The following is a 22,425-nucleotide window of genomic DNA, read 5'->3' on the forward strand; positions in this document are numbered from 1 at the left end:
CTCATGGATACTAGTCAGGTTCATCACTACTGAGCTACAACAGGAACTCCTGGATTTGGCTATTCTAAGTCTGAGTCCTGTTCCTAGAAAGTAAAGGAGGGGTATTGCCTGGTTTTTGTGGGAAGAAGGCCAGGTGCTACTTTTAGCCAGAGCCTTGGAGCCAGCCTCTCTGAGTAGCAGCCCCGCTCAGACCCAGAGGATAGCAAAGCAAACACAGGCCTAGTGGCCTCTGGGGTAACAACTTCTTGAGAGGTCAGTTGTTAGGAAGTATGAGGGGCAGGGGCGGGGGGTGGTGAGGGAGGCTGCCGTTCCCAAAGAGGTTTAAAAAATCATAAAGTCCCTAATTACATTTTTAGATGAAATAGCTGAGAATGTCCCAGCAGTACACGTGCAGGTTTTACCTCTGTTGTCCTCCTCCGTGGTTGATTTGGGCTTGTCCAGCAAACCTCTGGCCCAGGTTCAGTCCTCACTGCCTTTGTCACATCTAATGGTTTCCATCTTGGTCACAATGAGTTGACTTTTATGAGAACCCTGCTACTTACTACTATACATTTTCCATCCATTTTTTTAATAAAAGATGGGAAAAGCCAATACATTAGGAAATAAATTGCAACAATAAACACAAGTAGAGAGCTGCTCTGCCCCTGCTGCCCTCTCAGCTGTTTGTGCCGTGCAGACTGCCTTGGCTCAAGGGCTCAGCTCACCCCTTGGAGGGTGGTTTGGGTCATCAGTGTACAGTGTGTGAAAAGGCCACTGTCCAGAAGTAGGAAAGGGTCTGTGTGTGCTCTGAGCTGTCACCCTTCTCTCAAAATTTCTAAGTCAGGACAGCAGCATATGAGGGGACAGGGTGACAGTCTGTTACTGAAACCCTCAGGACAGATCTGCCCTAAAATGTTATCAACAGCCCTGTTTATGGAAGGACTGTGTTCCAGGCAAGTTGACAGTTGAGTTTTTGTAAAACACATCTTTGCCCAGAGAACTTTAGTTCATAAAGGAGTCTGCAAATGATCCATTTTACAAAAAGCCATAATCTCACTGATGTTTTCAGTAAGGATTTCATATCATTCAGTGTCAGTTGGGTTTTCTTAAAATGAACATCTGCTGTGACAAATCTACTCATGCTCTGAAGACAGAAGGCAGTATTGTTAAGGTGAAATTAGTCAGAAAATGATATATGCTTTCATGGGAATTTAATCTCAAAAATGCTGTCTTGTTGAGGATTTTGCAAGTAAAAGAAATTCCATTCAGTTGGAGTCCTCAGAAGTGCCATGAGCCCACTTTGATTTTTTTAGAGCCTCCATTTCATATCAAGTCTCCTTTCTCCTTCCTCTTTGAACTCCTTTGGCCAGAAGGCAAGGCCTTGCCACACAGCCAGGCACTCTCTCCTGTCCTGGTCCTCCTCCTTCTGCTCCGGCCAGGCAGAGTGCACTGACCCTTGTTAGAGGCTGGTGATCAGCTCAGAGGACAGCCTTTGCAGTGGAATAGCTGGAATTCCTGAGCAGAGTTCTGCCGTGACTTTGTTTAAGAATGTGGTTGACTATCCTTCAGTCTCGCGTGTTGCCGAATATGGTATCCTCAAATCCTTGCGGCTGCTGGAACTTGAGATACACTCTAGCTTCAGGGGTCCTGGGTGATGGGGCTGAAAATTCAACCTGAGTAGAAAAAAGGAAAACATAAGGTCCTATTGTTTGGGCATCATCTGAGAGTGAGCGTCTCCAGAGGAAGTTGTGATCCACTTTAGGCCAACTGTGTGAGGCTCCCAGCCCGTGCCAATAGGTGCTTTACCACCAAAAGAAAGCTCACCCTGCACACGCAGCCCGACTGGCTGGAAAGGAAAAGGAGGGAACCCTGCCCTGTCGCCAGGCCTGGGGTGGCACTACCCCCTCTGATTCTCAGCTGCTCTAACTTCTGGCTCCTCTGGCGCCTCCTTAAAGCACAGGGCCCTATTTTTAGTGCCGGGCTGTCATTGTTGATGTGCTGCTGTTGCAAAAAATCAGTAGCAGCTGTAACAGAAATCCTGCTTTAAAGGCCGCGCTCATAATGCGGATGAAACTTGTTTACCAACTAAAAGAGACTGGAATGTTACGGTGGATCAGCTGCTTCAGGCCTTGGGTTTATTCCTTCCACCATGTCCTGTATGTGCCTGGCAGTCGCTGTCTCTGTCCCTGCCTGCAGCCCATATGTCGCTCCTTGGCACAGTCGGCTCCCGGCAGGAGAGAGGGCTGAGGAAGGTTGCGAGGAGCCACAGGCCCAGGTAGGGTCCAGATCTTCCATCTCACAAACCACTCAGAGGGTGTGGTCTTCAGCGCTATCCAGACAGTGGATATAAAAGTGCCCCAAAGCCTACATTATGTGGGAATCATTACCATTCACACCATGGCAGGAACAGATTGTCTGGGGCATGCCCGGCAGCAGGGCCAGTACCTGCTAGTGTAGACGCTCACACAGCAAGAAGGATCGCCATTGGTGCTCAAACATTTGGGGTAGAGGTACCCCCACCTGCAGCCAGAGCATCGTATATAAACTGATATAAATACTCATCTGTTTATGGTATTTCTTTGTAACTTTTTTCCAAGTTGTTTAGACCTGTGATGGGTGGCAGCAAGCCTGTTTGTGTAACACAGGGTAGGAATGGCACGCCAGTGGAGACCCCCGGTAGCTTATGCTGCATCTGTAGTCTGTTCTGGTTGTCCTTTCTGGGGCAACTCAGTCAAGCTGATGGCAACTTCTGTGTCCCTCAGAGGGAGATCAGGCCCCAATGTCACATTTACATCTTTGGGTGTGCTTGGTCCTGGAGATTAAACAATGGCCAGGCTGACTGGAAGTCGGAGTAAGCACAGTGTCTGTCCTGAGAAGGGGTCTGCAGAGGACATGGGGAGCTGTGTCACTGAGCCCCTGGCTTCCCATCTCAGCAACCTCAGGGCCAGGAGAACCAGGGGTCACAGCAGAGCTGGGCGCCGCCCCCTGGAAAGGGGGCTGAGGGAGACCTCTTCTGAGACCACCTGTGGTGCTCTGTTCTGAACTGTCACCCTATGTGTTCTTTTGGTTCTTGGAATCCACATTCAGTTTGGGAGACTGACCATTGCACTACATGTAGCTGCAGCATGTGCCTTTGCCCCAGAGCATGTGACCTCACCGTGATCGATGGGGCCAGATGTCCACGGCCAAGTGGGCTGGTCCAGCTCATGGCCATCTTGAGCACGTCTCCCCATCAGTTCCAAGGGCACCTTGGGGTGTGTTTCGACACACAGGCTGCTATGCGTCCTCAGCCAGCAGTGGTTCCGTTTCTCAATTACCTGAACGACTGCTGAGGTCAGGCACTTTTCAGAAGTTCCTTGGCCTTTGGACTTCACATTTTATGAAGGGCCTATTCCTGTGTTTTCCCAGTTTTCATACTGAGATATCTGACTGATTTGTAGGAAGGCTTATTCTATTCAGGAAGCCAAAAGTTTGTAGGTGTGAGGCTATATTTCAAAACAGAACTGCCCAAGTTCCCATTGTAGTGTAGTGAACTAAGGATCCAGCATTGCTGCAGCTGCAGCTCGGATTCCATCTCTGGCCTGGGGACTTCCATATGCTGTGGGTGCAGCCATGAAAATAAAAACAGAACTGCTCCATCAATAGAGCCTTGGCATCCTGCTCAATCCTCTCTTGCCTCTTCTGCATTATAGACACACTTGCCTTAGGCATCTCTGTCTCCCACTCCCGTTCTTTTCTGTCCTCTCTCCTTCTGGTCCTGGCCTAGGCTTGTCCCCACAACTTACCGCTGTCTTTTTCTCTGAACAGTGGTTCACATGCCATAAACCCCTCTTTCTGCCACCTCCTCCCCTCCATTAGGCACCGTGACCAGAAGGTGGTGAGGCACTAATGCCAGCAGGTTGTCAGGAGGATGCTTGCTCTGTATTCTTTCACTTCATACCGTTCTTGTCTTGTCCTTGAGCTGACCTCCCCGCAGCACCTCTGCCACCAGTGGCTGCTCCTGCCTCAGGATCACATTGGGCTGGACACCTGGGCGCTCAAGGCTTCTGCAGTCTGATCCTCCTTTTCTTCCTTTCTTGACATTCTTAATCCAGGGTCTGCACTTATTACAGAGATTCTAAACTCCATGAAGGGGAGTTCCCGATGTGGTGCACTGGTTAACGAATCTGACTAGGAACCATGAGGTTGCATGTTCAATCCCTGGCCTTGCTCAGTGGATTGAGGATCCGGCGTTGCCACGAGCTGTGGTGTAGGTTGCAGACGCGGCTCGGATCCCGTGTTGCTGTGGCTCTGGTGTGGTCCGGTGGCTACGGCTCTGATTCGACCCCTAGCCTGGGAATCTCCATATGCCGTGGGGGGAGCGGCCCTAGAAAAGTCAAAAAAAAAAAAAAAGCTCCATGAGGCAGTGATACACTCTCTCTGCCTCAGAACTTACTAGTTCTTGTCAATTGAAATGTTTGCCTTTAGGTCAGGAAGCAGTACTGGACAGTAATTGATCTCTGTGTTTCTGCTGCACCATATTCTGGTCATCTCTTACTTTGAACAACAGTAACAACAAAACAAACTCTTAGTGGCTCCTGAATCTACATTTGGTCTGGGCTTGCAGAGATTGCTCACGTCTGTTCTCTCAGCTCTAGCTGGTGTGGCTTGATGCAATCTGGGGATCCATTTCCAGGATGGCACACACACGGTCCACAGTTGGTTGCTGGCTTTCTGCTGAGAGCCCATCTGGGATGTCAGCCACACACAGCTTCTCCCTGTGGGTCTCGCCTTAGGACTGGTGCTTGGGCTTCCCCACAGCATGGCATCTGGTTTCAAGAAATGTTGCAAGAAGTGAAAGTTGCTCATCGCAGGGCCTGTGCCCAGAACTGGCACAGCATCTTTTTTTTTTTTTTTTTTTTTGCTTTTTAGGGCTACACCTGAGGCATATGGGAGTTCCCAGGCCAGAGGTCCAATCGGAGCTACAGCTGCTGCCTTATGCACAGCCACACCAACGTGGGATCTGAGCCACGTCTGTGACCTACACCTTAGCTCACAGCAACACCAGATCCCTGACCCACTGAGCGAAGCCAGGGATCAACCCCACATCCTTATGGATCTAGTCAGATTTGTTTCCACTGCTTCACAGTGGGAACTCCCTCAATATCATTTCTGCTGTGTTTTCTTGGCCAAAGCTGTCATAGAAGCTACCCAGATTCAAGGAAGTCATGATACACAGTCCCCTTCCTCTTAATGGGAGGTGTGTCAGAGAATGTGTTGTCACTGTTAGCCGCCACATGCTAACAGACTCCTCCTCCCCTGTGACTTTCCTTTAGCCCTGACCGCCGCCGCAGGACGAGGCAAGCTGGAGGTCTGTGAGCTGCTGCTGGACCACGGAGCTGCTGTGTCTCGGACCAACAGGAGAGGGGTCCCACCGTTGTTCTGTGCAGCACGCCAGGGGCATTGGCAGGTACCAGTGGGACCCTGAATGCTTCAGAAACGGTGGATGGGGTTGAGTTCACGATTGCCCCCTCCCCTGCTGAGTCTACATGCCGCTCCCTGGAGCCCTGTCTTTTTCATGGTCTTGGCTTCTGCTTCTACTGTGAGCACTGCTGGATAAAGGCAGACATGTGTTGGGCTAGCAGTCAGCCAAGTAGGCTGGTAACCAGGAGCAAGGCTGGTCACCAGGTCAGAGACCCACAGCTGCTGCTTTTTAACTGGGGAGGGGAATTGGAGTGAGTGGACACCATCACGACAACAGAAGACGTGCTCTAACAGACCTGTTGTTGTGATTGTGTAACCCACTTGTCCAGCACACTGGGAGAAGAGTGGTTCTCTTGTGCTCTTTGGAAAAGGAAGCCTTTTCCCTCTGGTCCCTCACTGTGAAGCAGGCTATTTCTTTTGCTAGGGGTGATGTACTGTTGCTTTTAATTCAGGGGAGCAAGGGAACCTTGAGAGTAGTGGTTCCGTCGTTTCTTTCTTCATTTTGTAAACAGTGACCACGTGTGTACCCATGCCTGGCACCAGGTTACACACAGCTGCAAACAGATGGATCTCACCAGGTGCATTATAGGAAGAATTTTCTAGACCCAAGTTTACATGATGGAGTTGCATTACTCCTGATTCCTGCCAGCTCTGTGGGTAGGAGCTGTGAGTCCTCTGTGGTCCTGCACATTGGGGTTTTGGCTTTTCTCTTAACTGTTTCCAAGGGCTTGGTTTGTACCATCCATTCCCTGTGATGCCCTAGCTCACCCTCTCTCCTGGTCTGGGGGGAAGTTTGGAAACATCTGTTAGTATGCCAAGAACAAGAAGGCGGTGGGAATATGCCAACTTCTCTTGTGGCGATCAAACAAATGCAGGGCCAGAGGGAGAAAGGCGGGACCACTACCCCCTGGACAGAGCAGTTCCCACTGAGCTGGTCATTGTAGGAGATGCCTCTCTGGGTTTTTTGTCCCCTTTTTACCATGTACTGTTGAAAAACATAACTCTGAGGCTGAGACTTTCCTCCGGGAAGGTTTACTGAAAATCACCTGTTTGGAGGTCCAACCTTCCCACCAGCTCGAGCCTTAGCAGCAGGCTGCTGGAGGAGGTGGGTGGATGGGTATTTCTGTGCCCCCTGCCGCAGTACCACTCTCTCCCTGTAGTTATGCTCAGCTACCCCCTCGTGCCCCAGAGTGGCCGTCTTGTCATCCCTTACTGCACTTGGCATTGCCCTCCTCCCAATTTCTGCCCTGTTTTATAGATAATGAATTAGGAATGTTAAAAAGAAGATGTAGGAGTTCCCATTATGGCTCATCGGCTAAGAACCTGGCTAGTATACGTGAGGACGCAGGTTCAATCCCTGGCCTTACTGAGTGGGTTAAGGATCCGGCACTGCCTTGAGCTGTGGTGTAGGTCGCAGACGCAGCTCGGAGCTGGCATTGCTGTGGCTGTGGCTGTGATGTAGGCCAGCTGCTACAGCTCCAACTCAACCCCTAGCCTGGGAACTTCCTTCCATATGCCACAAGTGCAGCCAGGAAAAAAAAAAAAAAAGGAAGGAAGAAGATTTTGTTAAAGGAATATAGGCCCCTAGGCCCCACAGTCACAGACTTAGAGAGGTTTTTAAAGACAGGAGAGTCCTTTCCCTGCTCCTAACAGTGGAAACACCTGCCCGAGTCAAGAGCCTGAAATTTAACGTGCAGCAGGAAGGTGTAATCCTGAGTGTTTTTTTTCAGATCGTGAGGTTACTCTTGGACCGAGGCTGTGACGTGAACCTCGGTGACAAGCAGGGCCGGACGCCCCTCATGGTGGCTGCTTGTGAAGGGCACCTGAGCACCGTGGAGTTTCTCCTTTCCAAAGGTACCCCACGGTCCGCCCTGCATGGGGTTCTCTTAGATGGACAAAGACAGCTATGGCAGACCCGATTAGTATCTTCTGATTCTGTTTTTTTGAAAAAGATCTTCTTGTTAAGTCTTTTTGTTGTGGAAAATTTCTAGGGAGTGGGCAGTGCACCCCACATCCCCGTCCCTCAGCTGTAGCAGTGATGCCCATCAGCTGCAGGTTGCCCAGGCCTGATGGCCTTGCTGTCACCAGGCACTCGCGGGTGTGGGAGCCTTTGCCGGGGCCCTGCCTTGCCGAGGTCATGTGCTGTGAATGGGCTCTTCTTTCAGGCGCCACCCTTTCTTCTCTGGACAAAGAGGGTCTGTCGGCATTAAGCTGGGCTTGTCTGAAAGGCCACAGGGCGGTGGTCCAGTTCCTGGTTGAGGAAGGAGCTGAGATTGACCAGACGGACAAGAATGGCCGCAGCCCCCTGGACCTGGCTGCCTTCTATGGCGACGCGGAGACCGTAGGTACCACAGGTGGCCATGCTCCCCACCGGCGCCAGCGGCGCCTGGGAATCTGGGAGCTGAGCCATCTCCACATGTGTGTGAGGCTGGGCCTGGTGTGGTTGGGTGTACGCGTATGCCCTGAGGGCCGGCTTTCATTTTCTCTAATTCCATGGCATGCAGTCTATTCCAGAACTAGAGTAAAGATTTTCATAGACTCTTTTTATTTTTTATTGTTTTGTCTTTTTAGGGCCCCACCCACGGCATATGGAGGTTCCCAGGCTAGGGGTCAAATCTGAGAGACAGCTGCCAGCCTATACCACAGCCACAGCAATGCTAGATCCAAGCCTGGTCTGCAACCTACACCACAGCTCATGGCAATGCCTGATCCTTAACCTACATCCTCATGGATACTAGTTGGGTTCGTTACCGCTGAGTCACAATGGGAAATCCCATAGACTCTTTGTAAAAGCTTAAAAATATATAATTACAAACTGTACATGTGGCTCAGCGGTTAACAAACCTGACTAGTATCCATGAGGACAAGGGTTTGATCCCTGGCCTTGCTTGGAACAGAAGCCATCCCTTCCTTGCGTGTCTGTGCCTGATGCTCTTAAAATAAGGCGGTGATAAGAGTTCCCTGGTGGTCTAGTGGTTAAGGTTCAGCGCCTTCAGTGCAGCAGGTTCAATCCTTGGTCTGAGAACTGAGAGCCACACCAAGCCACTGCATGCTGTGGCAAAAAAAAAAAAAAAAAAGGCAGTGATGTTAGAGTTAAATGATCTTGATTTCCTGGACATTGTACCTAAATGTCTTCTTTCAAAAATAGCTATTTAAGATGCAAACTACTGCATTTGGGGTGGATAAGCAATGAGATCCTGCTGTATAGCACAGGGAACTTATATCTAGTCACTTGTGATGGAACATGATGGAGGATAACGTGAGAAGAAGAATATATATGTGTGTGTGCGTGTGTGTAGGATTGGGTCACTTTGCTGTACAGTAGAAATTGACAGAACACTGTAAATCAACTATAATGGAAAAAAATAAAAATCATAAAAAATAGCTATTTAACTAAACCTTACATCTCCATACTTTAATTTTTCACCTTATATCATCTTACCAGATCCTGTAGTTTATCAACATTAGGGAATAGTGAAGGATCTCAGCACTCTTAAGTGTCATTTTTTTAAAATTGTGAAAACACACACCATAAAATTTACCATCATAACCATTTCTAAGTGAAGAGTTGAGTAATGTTACACAACACTTCACATTGTTGTGCAGCCAACGTCCAGGCTTTTTTAACTTGTAAAACTGAAATTAGACCCATTAAATAGCACGTCTTCATCCCCGCTCCCCCCTCCCCAAACCCAGCCCCAGCCCCTAGCTGCCACCTTTCTGCTTTCTGTCTCTATGAATTTGACAACTTTAGGTCACTCATACAAGTAGAGTCATAAAATATTTGTCTTTCTGCAACTGGTTTATTTTACTCGGCATAATGTCTTTTGGTTCATCCATGTTATAGCATGTGTCAGGAAGCCCCTTTATTTAAGGCTGGATAATATTCCATTTAGGTACTTATCACATTTTTGTTAATCTATTCATCCATCAGTGAGCAGTTGGGTTGCTTCCACCTCTTGGCTATTATAAATTGTGCTGTTGTGAACATGAGTATGCAAATATCTATCTCTTCACGGTCCTGCAAATTCTTCAATATCATCCATATTCTTTTGGGGAGATACCCAGACGTAATATTACTAAATTGAATGTAATTCTATTTTTAATTTTTTGAGGAACCTCCTGACCATAGTAGTTGCATCATTTTTACATTCCAACCAAAAATGCACAGGGCTACCTTTTTCTCTATATCCATCTCCACTTGTTATGTTCTATTTCATTTTGTGTTTTAATAGCAGCCACCCTAATAGCTGATAGCTTGGTGTGGTTTTGATCTGCAGTTCCCTAATGACTAGTGGTGTGAAACATATTCTGACATGCTTATTGGCTGTTTGTGTATCATCTTTGGAGAAATATCTATTCAGATCCTTTGCCTATTTTAAAATTGGGTTATTTATGGGTTTGTTGTTGAGTTGTAGAAGTTCTTTATATATTCTGGATATTGATCCCTCTAGTGTCATTTTGAGCAGCTGGGGGACTGAAACTTAAGCAGGCTATAGACTTCTTTTCCAATGAGTAGAGCAGTTTCAGTGGCCAGCATTGTTTTTGCTGGTGTTCTTTGTTTAGTGGAAGTGACAGCTGTTTTATCACATTAAGTTAGTCTTTACACCGTGGTTTCAAACTTGCCATCTTTATATTTGAGTCTCTTTCTTAAGCATGAAAGTGATTTACCATCAGGTCTAGCTGACGCCAAAGCTGCTAATTTTTCCAGCTTCTACACACAGGCTGTGTGGATAGGAGGGTTTCTGAAGTGCCCATTGCCATAACCTGCCAGCAGGTTGGAGCTGTGGTGGAAGGCTGCCTCCTAAGTAATTGGAGATGAAAAGGTGACTGTGTCTCATTTCTGTGGCCTGGGAAATGGGGTGAGAGAGAGGGTGGCGTGAGTGTAGCCATCTGTGATCTGTGGGTGCAGGGACACACTCCCTGAGAGCGCCACCTGCCTTCCTCACTGCTGACATCAAAATCCCTTTAGCAGAGCAAGTTTGAGCTGTGGATTGTAGCTCTCATTCTCTGTTCTGTATCAGCTTCATCTCCATCCTAGGATCCCATCAGGCTGGAGGCATCTAAGGTCGGAGAGTGAGCAAAGCCCACCAGCTTCTGCAGCAGCTGTGGTGAGCGAGGGAAGCGCTCCTGCCACCTGTGCCCTCAGGGCCTGTGCTCTCCCCTCTGCAGGTGCTGTATCTGGTGGACAAGGGGGCCGTGATCGAGCACGTGGACCACAGCGGCATGCGGCCCTTGGACAGAGCCATCGGTTGTCGGAACACATCTGTAGTAGTTACGCTGCTGAGGAAAGGAGCCAAGTTAGGTCAGTAAATGCCCCAGTCCAGCTGCAGGAGGTGGGCGGCTTCGGGTTTGGGGGTATATGCCGGGGGCCATACTCAGCTGTTGCCAGGTTAAGAACCAAGAGGTCAGGTGTTTGGAGAGGTTTTTCATCTTTCCCTAAGGCTCAGTTAATCACCGTCATTGGGAGTATTTAAAAGATGCCTGAGTGGGCAGAAGGCAGAGGCCAGTGTTGAAGAGGAGCCCAGCACTCGGGGAGGGTGGGAGCAGGTGCAGGGGTTCCCGGGAACGACCCAGGGTCAGTGGCCAAAACTCTGCAGGTGGTCGTACTGAGCAGCCGAGCGTGGGAATCACTGTTCAGGAGGCGTCTGGTCATCTGGGAAGGGAAGTGGCTTCTGGGAGGGAATGTTCAGGCTAACTTGAGGATCACATTGGTGGTGGGAGCTCTGAGAAGGGAGAGCCCCTCTGTGTTGTAACCAAATGGCCCTGTTCAGGTTGAATGACAGACCTTTGACTGCCAGCAGTTATGGGGAGGGCCCAAGATGAAGAGAGTGAAATAATTTAGTGAGCAGCTCACAGTGTCAGGAACTATTTTGAGCAGTTTCATGTTTTAAGATATTTAATCCTCACCTATCCTGTTAGACAGTCGTGATAATAACATCAAGTTACAAAGGAGGAGACCCAAGCCTGAAGGTGGCCGGTAGTCCCCCTGAGCCCCTCGTGAGCAGCAGGTTGCAGCGTGTACCGGACCTGAGGGCACTGCTCCCAGCACGTGTGCAGAAGGGGCTTAGTTGAGGCTGGAGAGAAGTGGCCATGGGAGGGGGCGCGGAAGGGCCGAACCTGGCATCCTCAGCTCAGGGTGGAGTTGCTGGTGATCCTGTTAAGAAGAGACACCTCTGCCCACCCATGGTCAAGGCTGTGACAGGCTCTATGGGAAAATGAGATGATTCAGAAGCCAATCCCCATGGAGGGTGCGGGGGGGATCCTGGCAGTGCTGGTGCCTCTGCATCCCAGTACTTTTTCCCACTGCAAGGACTGGTTGCCACTGGGTGCCACTCTCTCCATGCACTCCCCTTCCTTAGCTGCTGCTGTCCCAGGCCTGCAGGACACACAGGTGGGGTTCCCTGCAGTTTGTGGGCTCAGCTATGGTGGGACCACAGAAGTATTGAGTTCCCTTCCTCCAGGACCGCTGCAGTGCCTCTGAACGCATGTTTATTTTGCAGGAAATGCTGCTTGGGCGATGGCTACTTCCAAACCTGATATTTTGATTATACTTTTACAGAAATTGATGGAGGAAGGAAACATGATGTACAAAGTAAGTGGTATCGCCCTTTTCTGTGATGTTGTAACAGCCTCTGAGCAACCTTTTGGTTTGGGGTATAATAGACATGGCTGTGCTTCTTTACAGGATGCATGTAGCTTAGCTAATAGAAGTTCCCAGAGGTGCTGGCCTGGCCTCATGCCCAGCCTTTGATATCTTAACAGCAGAATCTTCAAGATAGAAAGCACTTCTCTTTACGTTTGAGAACCATCATTTCTGAATGAATCTTTGCAGCTGTAGCTATGACTTATGGCCTGAAGCCTTGGTGTGAAGGCAGAGTTGCTTTTGGTTTAACGGGCACATCCTACAGGAAGTTGCTTGGCACCTGGTGTCCTAAGATTTGGGAAAGGAACACTCAGGAGACATTTTCAGAAGAATAGAGTCATTAAATCTCCCAAAGCTTTGGTAATTGTAATATCTAGAAGCTACTGCAATTTGAAACTCTTTCTAGAGAGATTTTTACTTAACATAGTCAAGTAATATATAATTACTTGATATATTATTACATAGTCAAGTAATATATAATTCAGTTACTCAGAAGACTGAATTAATTTTTTCCCATTTTCCCTTAGAAATGGAAATACAATTTTAAGATTAATAAGTTTGACTTTAAAAGTTTTCAAAATAGGACCTCCAGTTTAGATCATTGGGCAGCATGCTTTCTGTAAAAGGCCAGATCGGGAAGTTCCTGTCATGGCTCAGTGGTGACGAACCTGACCAGTATCCATGAAGACGTAGGTTCAATCCCTGGCCTTGCTCAGTGGGTTAAGGATCCAGCATTGCTATGAGCAGTGGTGTGGGTCACGGACATGGCTTGGATCTGGTGTTGATGTGGCTGTGGCATAGGCTGGCAGCTGTAGCTCCGATTCAACCCCTAGCCTGGGAATTTCCACGTGCTGTAAGTGCAGCCCTAAAAAGACACACACACAAGAGGCCAGGTAGTAACTGTGTTAGGCTTTGCTCTGTGGTCTCTGTCACTGCTTCCCAGCTCTGCTCTTGTGACCCAGAAGCAGCCAAGGTGACACGCAGACAAATGAGCAAGGCCATGTCCCAGTCAAACTGTATTTGTAGAACAGGTGACAGGCCAGGTTCGGCCTGGAAGCTGTAGTTTGCCGGCCTCTGGTTTAAATATATGTTTAGGCCATTTCCATAGATCATTATTCTTTCGAGTTCTGTGATAGGACAGAATTAAAAGATGATGAAAACAAAAATTATGTTATGACCATTGTAATCCTTTTTGCCACGAAGCTACCACACTTGCTGTGTTTTCGTTTTTCCTATTCTTTTTTTGAATGATAACACACAAATAGGCATATAGCATGACCCAGCAGGGTGCCTGGCTTGGAATCAGTTTGAAATTGAGTTCAGAGTCTGTATTGTTGTGGCTTTGAAGTGGTTTTAATATGAATTTTGGTAGGCAATTATGTTAGAAATACCAAGCCATTTTCAACAGACTCCATACCTGCTGTGCGACAGAACTAAGGGAACAAATGGATTTCTTCAGCCTTGAAAATGACAGGCAGTACTGTTCTGAGTTTTAAAGCCGGTGCTTTAGTTCCTCTTAAAGGAAAAATTATTATTCTACAGCAGGCTCTAGGTTTATCCACGAGGCTCTACTTGCCTTAGGAACTGCATCATTTTTTCCATCTGATTTCTATTACACTTTGCGTTAAAATATCTTTAGATGAGAGCTCATTCATGAAATGGTTGTCAAAAATAAATACCAGAGGAGATGATCTGATGTATTAAGATTGACGGTTATCACTTGGGCAATTTACAGATCTCTTCCTGTAAATCCGGCTTCTTTCTTACTGTGTGAAGCTCAGGTTGCAGACGCCTGTGCAGACCGCGTGGCCGTGTGTCCCCGCCGGTTAGTGTACCGGTTCTGGCCACGGTCCTTGCTTATCAGGACCCTTTTTCATCTTAGGGCCCCTGGAAAAGGATAAATTTCTCTGATTTTTGAATCCTAGAAAGGGAAGATGAAAGAGGCCGCCCAGAGGTACCAGTATGCCTTAAGGAAGTTTCCCCGAGAAGGATTCGGAGAGGACATGAGACCGTTCAATGAACTAAGAGTTTCCCTCTATCTCAATCTGTCTCGCTGCCGAAGGAAAACAAATGTAAGCCGTGGCCCCTTATTTCAGTCCTTTATCAATAGAATGATCTTGTGGTGGTGAAGGCCTGCTCGCCACAAACCAAGTTATGGGACCTTCCTCTGGTTTGGTTGCACTTTTCTGTGGGCCTGGTATATGGGGGGCTGCTTGTCTGAGGTGACCGCCATTAGGTCACTGGAGCCACCCACCTCGTGTGACGTTGAGAAAGGGCCCTCTGCCTCAGTGATCACAAGCAAATGCCGACTGCTCCTCACCCCTGCCCAGCTGCCCATGAGTGGCCTGTCCCCAGATTCGGAAGGAAAGGGCATCCCCGTAAAGTTCAATACAAACATGTTAAAATCTGCCCAGTTGTTTATTATGTTGTTCAGAGGGTATGCCAGTAACTGGTTAATTTGTAATTAGTTGGAGTTAACTTACAGCTAACTAGTAACTAGATTTGTTTCAGTACTACTTTATTTCTTCATTTTTTAATAACTTCATCCTCCCACCACCAGATCTGTGGACCTGCCTGTGCTGCTGCGCTCAAGTGCTCTGCCCGCTTTCCAGCAGTAGCAGCGGCCAAACCCTGAGGCTGCCCGCCCTGTGTGGGCTCCCAGTGGTCTTGCTTCCACCCGTTCTCTCCCTCCTCAGTCACTTTTCTTTCTCTCCTTCTTCTTTCTCTCTCCTTTCTTCTTTCTTTCTCTTTCTTTCTTTCTCTCTTTCTCTTTCTTTCCTTTCTTTTCTTCTGTCTTTCTTTCTTTTCTTTCTCTCCCTTTTTCTCTCTCCCTCCCTCTCTCTGTTGAAATCTTCTCCTAAGAGCACTAATAAGCTTTAACTGTCTCCTCACTCACAACAAAAATACCAGCTCGCCTCCCCCTTCATCTCTCCCCAGTTGTGCCCTAGCTCCCCACTAACCTCCAGAGCAAAACTCCTGTTAAAAACTTGCCCGTGGAGTTCCCATCGTGGCTCAGTGGTTAACAAATCCGACTAGGAACCATGAGGTTGCAGGTTCGATCCCTGGCCTTGCTCAGTGGGTTAAGGATCCGGTGTTGCCATGAGCTGTGGTGTAAGTTGCAGACTCGGCTTGGATCCTGCATTGCTGCGGCTCTGGCGTAGGCCGGTGGCTACAGCTCCCATTGGACCCCTAGCCTGGGAACCTTCATATGCCGTGGGAGCAGCCCCAGAAATGGTGAAAAGAAAAAAAAAAAAAAACCCTTGCCTGTAATCATGTTTCAGTGCTGCTTCTGACTCGTGTGTTTCAATGTTGATACCAGGACTTCGGCATGGCGGAAGAATTTGCTTCCAAGGCTCTCGAATTGAAACCAAAGTCCTACGAAGCCTTTTATGCCAGGGCGAGAGCAAAGAGGAGTAGCAGGTACCGGCGGGGGCAGATACTCGACTGGAGAAGCCTTCCTGTCTTCCTCTGGCATCAGAGCTGCTGCTTGACTTTTGTGGGCTTCTGATGCAGTGCCTCTCCTCCCTTTTATTGCTGAATTGGTAGCTTCCAAGAGGCACAGCCATGGATATTATTAGCAATGGCTAAACTTTGATTTTCTGCAGACATCTCAGTAACTATTCCTCCCCTCCACTACAGTTGACATTTACTGCCACATAAAGTTCCTAGCTTAGTCTGGCTGTCAGAGAGCCTGCCAACTAGAGCCACGAGGGAAGCGGGAGGTGGGGGTGGGGGGAAGCAGGGAGGAGTCACTAGGACTTGAGGTGCAGACGGATGTGGTGAGAGGGATGGTGAAGGCGATAGGAAGAGGATTCTGACACCACTGCCTTAGGCCTGGTCTCACCCCAGCCCAGGGGTCTTCAGAGAGACAGCAGGGCCCTGGAGTAGCAGATATAGGTTAGAATTCGCTCCCACTCAGCTGAGTAACTCTAAGCTAGTTCACTGGGTCCCAGCCGCCACAGTAAGTGTGCAGTACCCACTTGGCTCCCTGCTCTTACTTTTTAGCACAGCAGCTTTATGACCACTTACATTCAGAGCTTGTTCTTACACGGCTTGTAATTGCATCTTCTGTTTTAACATAAAGGCAGTTTGTAGCCGCCCTGGCTGACTTGCGAGAAGCTGTGAAACTCTGCCCCACCAACCAGGAGATCAGGAGACTCCTGGCCCGCGTAGAGGAGGAATGCAAGCAGCTCCAGAGGAGTCAGCAGCAAAAGCAGCAGGGCCCGCAGCCAGCTCCGCCCACCGACTCGGACAATGAAGAGGACACCCCAGCCCCCGGCCTGAGCGACCCCCTGCATCTTGAGGAGGCTGAAGAGGAAGAAACTTCCCCGCAGGAAGAATCCATTCCCCTGACTCCCAGGTCCCAGCCGTCCTCATCTGCCCCCTCCCCTTATATCCGAAACCTTCAAGAAGGGCTACAGTCCAAAATCAGGCCAGCATCGCCACAGAATCGGCCCGGAATCTGCAAGCCCCCCAGGGAGCCGGTGGCTCAGCCGGGGCTGACTGTACAGCCCAGCAGGCAGGCTCAGATCGTGAAAACCAGCCAGCACCTGGGATCTGGACCATTGAGCATGAGAAATGGCAGCTCGAAAATGCCGGTCTCCTCTCAGAATCCTCCCCCGAGTCCCATGCCAGGTAGGCTCCCTGGTAGCAGAAACCAGCATCTGGAGGGAGCAGGTCCCTTCACTGTGGGAGCTGCTTCTGGCCACTTTGGAGATCGGCCAGGGCCCAGCCACAGCGTCCAGCAACAAGCCAGTGAGAGTGACGCCACATGCCCTTTACCAAGCAAGATAAAAACTGCAGACAGGCTTCTGCCTCATGCTGCTGTGGCTGTGGATGTGGCCCCTCTAAACCCAGGAGGGCACATGAGCTGCAGCGACGTGCGTCACCCAGCCTCCCTCACCAGCTCAGGCTCTTCCGGTTCCCCGTCAAGCAGCATCAAGATGTCAAGTTCAACCAGTAGTTTGGCTTCAAGCAGCAGTTTTTCAGATGGCTTCAAGGTCCCAGGGCCAGATGCTCGAATTAAAGACAAGGTTGGGAACCAGATTCCAAGCGGCACAGCCGAGCACAGACCACGCAACACTCCGTTCATGGGCATCATGGATAAGACCGCGAGGTTCCAGCAGCAGGGCCATCCTCCTAGCCGCGCCTGGCACTGTGCAGTGCCAGAAGGGCTGCTGACAAACTCACCTTCTGCAGCTGGCCTGCAGTCCTCGAACACGGAGAAGCCCTCTCTTAAACAAGCAGGAGGATATAGTAGCCAAGCCAAAACCTGTTCTGTTTCTACCCTGGCTGCAGGTGTCCACAATGGGGCACAGGCAAAGGAGCTAGAAGAAAAGAAGTGCCAAATTCCTGTCCACTGTCAAGACAGCAGGATAACTAAGACTGTTTCTCATCTGTATCAGGAAAGTATCTCCAAACAGCAGCCTCATATCAGCAATGAAGCCCACAGGAGTCACCTCCCTTCAGGAAAACCAAAGCGATCATTTATAGAATCAAATGTGTGAGCCTTAAGAGAGACCCATTTGTAGTATTTGGGAAAACAGTGTGTTGGCTTCTGATGGTGATTAAATGACTGTTCATGAGAAAAATTACTTTTTAGCTATGTATTTTCCCCCCCCAGGGGTGGATCAGATGCCAGTGATATATTAAAAACGTGGGATTAAATTTCTTTGATAAATAGATAGATGTCACCAGAAATAAGAATGCTAACCAGAATTGGAAACCAGAGTAATGTCTATTATGTTAAAAACTTAACACAGCCAAGAAGACATTAACCCATGCTTTTCTCTTATGAAATTGTTTGGTTTTTATCATTTTTCTCCTAGCCTTTGCTATGTGATAAGATCATATTATTTCTTAGAGAATGTAAATGTCTAGTGATAGGTCTAACTCATGCTATAATATCCAGGTGTTATGTTATAGAAAACATGGAATTTTTTTTTTCTTTTTTTTTTTTTTCAGGGCCACAGGTGCAGCCTATAGAAGTTACCAGGGTAGGGGTCGAATTGGAGCTACAGCTGCCAGCCATGCCACGCTGGATCCTTACCCCACTGAGCGACGCTAGGGACTGAACCCACATCCTCAAGGATACGAGTTGGGTGTGTTTCCGCTGAGCCACAATGGGAACTTCCAAAGATGGAATTTTCAAGTTACACTTCCATTGAGGAGTCACATCACTCCCCCCGTCCCCTGCAAGCCGTAAATGTTACATAGCTTGTTTGTTTTTCAAGCAAAATATGAGAACATCCAAGTATTGTTCCCTTCATAGCTTACGTTTAACTTCTGTTATGGTTTTCATTAAAAATATTTTAACAGCCCCTCTTGGAACTATGTTCCTATTTCAAGGTGTTCTTAATATTTGGAAACAGTACAAACCGTTTGGAATCATGACGGGTGGTTAAGTTGAATTTAGACTTAAATACTAGGAATATAGCATTCTCGGTGACATGTAAATTAGCTCTCAACTGGTTCCCAAACTGCTTTTTTCAATGATGGCACTCCTGGACCAAGCCTTCCAAGGTCCTTTAAGGACAGTATTTAATTTGGATACTTAGGGTGTGGTCAGTTGTTGCTTTTGTTCTATTATAGAATTATTATAGTCACATGTTGTACATAGGAAATAGCCAAGTTGTATTCAGACTTGTAAATATAACTATTTCAAAAAGTTAATCTTTTAAAAAAAGTCATATTTGCATGTTCTTTTAAGCTTTGTCCATGCTGGTTATTGCACTGAATGATATATTATGGCATGTTAACAGTATACCGGTAACAGCACTTTATCTCACTTATATGAACACCTTTGAGGTGCTACTTAAGTCTAAATTGATGCATTATTCATATGTAAAGATAAGGTACAGGAATGAACCTTGATTTAAAGGTATTTTTATATGAAAATGGTGTGCTATTGGAGGATGTTAAAATGCTAGTTTGAGAGAAGTGGGAGTGTATTTGAATGTTGGGGGTGTGAAATTTATTTTCTAGAATTGGGGAGAAGGAAGTTCTATATTTGCAGAATGTTTAAAAATTGAGTAGTTGTAATGATTCCTGTGAGCATCGTTAACGGTTTTGTACCAATGGGAATCATTTGGTTTCATTCTTCAATACTTGTTCCCAAGTGTGTACAGTGTACTTTGTACAGCTTTATCATTTTTTAGAGGCTTTTCATGAGTTCTGCTATAACTACAATGGCTTATTTATTGTTTATTGTTTCCTTTAATATTTGTGGAAGTCTTATTCTTTTGTTATGTAGTTTTGTTTCTGCACAACTACTGTACTTTTCCATATGGAATAAAGAACAATTAATAGAAATTGTTTTGCATTAAATGAAACAATGGATAAGTAGAGAATATCCTGATATCAGCTATATGCCTTGCTTTAATCCTGGGTAATCTCGTTACCCTAAAGAAACGGAAAGCCTGTTTTTACGTTAATACTACCAAATGCATATTTAATTTTACTTTAATAATTTCAGCACAAGGTTGATGACTTCTGGAAATCCCAAAAGAGTTAAGGGTCTGAAATGAGAAGAGTGCATGAGAACATTCCAGATGTCTCCGTTCCAGAAATCCTGGTGTCTGTTTTTACTGTTAACAGGGTTATCATATTATCTTTCAGTTAAAAGTGTATATATACTTGTTTTATGCCCACATATTTCAGTTTCAAAGAAGTATGAATGAGCACAAACATTAAACTGTTGTGATAAAAATCCTGACTTGGAATCTTAAGCCTAAGCAACTCCCGGGGATTGTGTGGTTACTGATATCACTAGCTATGCTAAGTAAAACAAAAAACTGGGTAGGGGGAAGTTTCTTAGTAGATAAATCTTATTGGATGACTTCCTGTGATGCTGCCTGGGTGACTATTAGAATTTATTATACATTATGATTTTGATAGATTCTTAGTAAATGTATTTGGCCCAACTATTCCAGGAAGTGGTCTCCTTGGAAAGCTGAGGGCTGGGCAGTGGGCAGGCAGGTGAGGGCTGCTCCCACCTAGTCCTGCAGGGCCGAGAAGCCAAGAGTACAGAGGGGCTGTGGGGTGTCCCTTCCTGTGGGTAGTTTTGGATTTGATTTGTCTCGCTTTTGGGTTTGCTTTTTCTGTGGGGAGTTGTCTGCTCTGGTTTGTTTGTATAAAAATCAGAAACACTTTGGTAAATTATTGGCATCTTAGTTTTAAGCCATTTAATTTGACAAGAAACTACTGTAGTGAAACAGAAAATCACCTTCAACACATTTAACAAATAACTGTCCGTTGTGTTTTCTGTCATTGACTTCAGGGATTTTCAGTCATTTTTATATGAAAACTGATTAGTAATTTCATATGAAAACTTAAGAATTACTTTTAGTGACTTTTATGTGAAAACTTTGCAAAATAAGTCCATTTTTTTCAAAATATATCTGGTCCAGTGGTGGGCTCTATCAGTGTTCAAAGGCCTTGACTTAGACCTGTTCTCAGACTTCCTCTATAGAATACAAGAGAAAAACACTTTCTAGAACATATTCCCATCCCTTTTTTTTTTGTCCTCACGTGTAAGAATGTGAGAAGCATGAATAGTATGGAAAAAAAAAAAAAAACTTTTAGATCGCAGATTGTGAATCCTATGAAACAAAGATAAAATTCAGCAACACATTAGGATGACAGAAATTTTACAAAGCAGCGATTACACAGAACAGGTATTTGGAGGCTTCCATTGTAGTTGGGCTCTCCATCTTTCTGTGAACATATAGCATATTAGCTATAAGTTTATAACAGGGGAAAAGACTGACTATATAATGACATTGCTTTTCCCCTTTTATTTCTGTGTTTTCGAATTTCAGAACTACAATGTGGGTTGGGGTACACACAGAGTCTTGGTCCCTGCCTGCCCTTAGAATTTAGTTCTAACGCGCTTTCCCACTAATGCCTTCCATTCTGGTAAACAACTTGTGACAGGAATAGAGAGTCAATACAATCTCAACTTCCTGAACTTGAAGTTTTCTTCTGAGAGAATGCTTATCAGAGTGCTGTGTTAGCTATCAGTCTACTGCGTAAAAATATACAGTCACCTTAGTTCAGAATATTATGTGAGAACTTTTAAGAATTTTAAAAGCAAGCTAGTTTGCCACTTCCTGTTTCAGCAAAGTCCACAGATAATTATCTGTGATAATTTATTTCACCTAACTTGTACCTAGGTTTGGACAGTGGGGGAAAAAACATTACCATCTTGCAAACAATTTAACAAAATTATTCATTAAACATGTCAGTGATTTTTCTCAATTTAGTCATAAAACAGATCTACAATTATTTTGCTAAAAATTCTCTTTAGCAGGATTCCAGAGAGTTTTCAAATGAATGGCTATTAACTAGGATTTAAATACCTGTTATAGTCTAAATTATCCCAAGCTTTGGTTATAATGGAATATGATCTATATAGTGAGAATAAATTTGAGCACTAAAATTTAAAGTCAAAGTATATAACTTTATTTCTCTACGGATTAAACCTTTTTTCGCCACTAAAAAGACTTTTATAGTGAAAATAGAAAAGTTGTGTTATTTAGTCCATATGTTTTAAAGAATGAAAAGAGTAAGTCATTTATATAGATAACTACGTTTACCTTTCTCCTTCTGTTTCACTGTTAATAATGTCTGATTAGTATTTACCTTTAAATCATTCAAATGAGATCACAGAAGATATAAATAACATGATATAATATAAAGTTTTATTTTTGATGTGTCTCTAGCCATCGCTCAATGGCCATTTTCAGAGTCCTATTTGGCGTCAGTACCACTGAAGGAAGAACAAGATTTGTCATGGGACTCGTACGTTTCTTTTTGCTGATCCAATTTTCCATCGCTTCCTTTTCATATGAATAGCCATCTAAAAAAGAAACCACATACACAAATTACTCGCCCTGCAGGAAAGGGAAGTTAGTATTACTAAAATGAGTATAAAAACTCCATTGCCAAGGCCTTTATTGTGATCTAAGTGGTATTTTGTCTTGCGCCACTACTCCCAAAATATTTCTGCTACAACATCCTAAGTTTTACCATTTAAGATGCATGAAGACTGCACAGATTACCTTGAACAGTGTCAAAAAGCTGAAAAAAGGACCCTGCCAAAAAGTTCAGATGTAGCACAAAGGAAGAAAGGAAACAAGGCAGGTAGAGGAGAGTGCAGTGGATATACAGTGCCCATTAGGCTGTGAGCTGTGTGTCTATTAATGTGGCTAAAGATGGGAGCAGAGAGCGCTAGGGATAACTTGGCAAACTTGCTGACACATTGAGATCGGGAACAGATACCTAGAGATTATAGAGCTCATCCCACTGAGGACTTGACAGTAAAGGGATCTATGATG

General features: G+C 46.2%; 2 protein-coding genes across 7 annotated transcripts in view; one reads left to right on the forward strand and one right to left on the reverse strand.

Annotated features, from left to right (window-relative positions):
• Positions 1-18,070, forward strand: part of TANC1 (tetratricopeptide repeat, ankyrin repeat and coiled-coil containing 1) — a 244,305-nt gene extending 226,235 nt beyond the window's left edge. For 2 of the 3 annotated variants that reach the window (XM_047772673.1, XM_047772675.1), the window contains 8 exons: positions 5,295-5,428; positions 7,173-7,296; positions 7,608-7,783; positions 10,615-10,747; positions 11,946-12,037; positions 14,014-14,160; positions 15,408-15,508; positions 16,173-18,069. In XM_047772673.1, coding sequence (XP_047628629.1) covers positions 5,295-5,428; positions 7,173-7,296; positions 7,608-7,783; positions 10,615-10,747; positions 11,946-12,037; positions 14,014-14,160; positions 15,408-15,508; positions 16,173-17,595 — 2,330 coding nt within the window. In that variant the 3' untranslated portion in view covers positions 17,596-18,069. Of the gene's footprint in view, positions 1-5,294; positions 5,429-7,172; positions 7,297-7,607; positions 7,784-10,614; positions 10,748-11,945; positions 12,038-14,013; positions 14,161-15,407; positions 15,509-16,172 lie in introns of all 3 variants that reach the window. The other variant, XM_047772674.1, reaches the window with a different exon arrangement.
• Positions 18,071-21,767: 3,697 nt separating this feature from the next.
• WDSUB1 (WD repeat, sterile alpha motif and U-box domain containing 1) overlaps positions 21,768-22,425 on the reverse strand; it is a 70,421-nt gene continuing 69,763 nt past the window's right edge. For all 4 annotated transcript variants that reach the window (XM_047772677.1, XM_047772678.1, XM_047772676.1 and 1 more), the window contains one exon: positions 21,768-21,947. In XM_047772677.1, coding sequence (XP_047628633.1) covers positions 21,790-21,947 — 158 coding nt within the window. In that variant the 3' untranslated portion in view covers positions 21,768-21,789. The remainder of the gene's footprint in view (positions 21,948-22,425) is intronic.

The sequence above is a fragment of the Phacochoerus africanus genome, chromosome 3 (genome assembly GCF_016906955.1).
Source record: "Phacochoerus africanus isolate WHEZ1 chromosome 3, ROS_Pafr_v1, whole genome shotgun sequence".
Taxonomy (NCBI): Eukaryota; Metazoa; Chordata; class Mammalia; order Artiodactyla; family Suidae; genus Phacochoerus; species Phacochoerus africanus.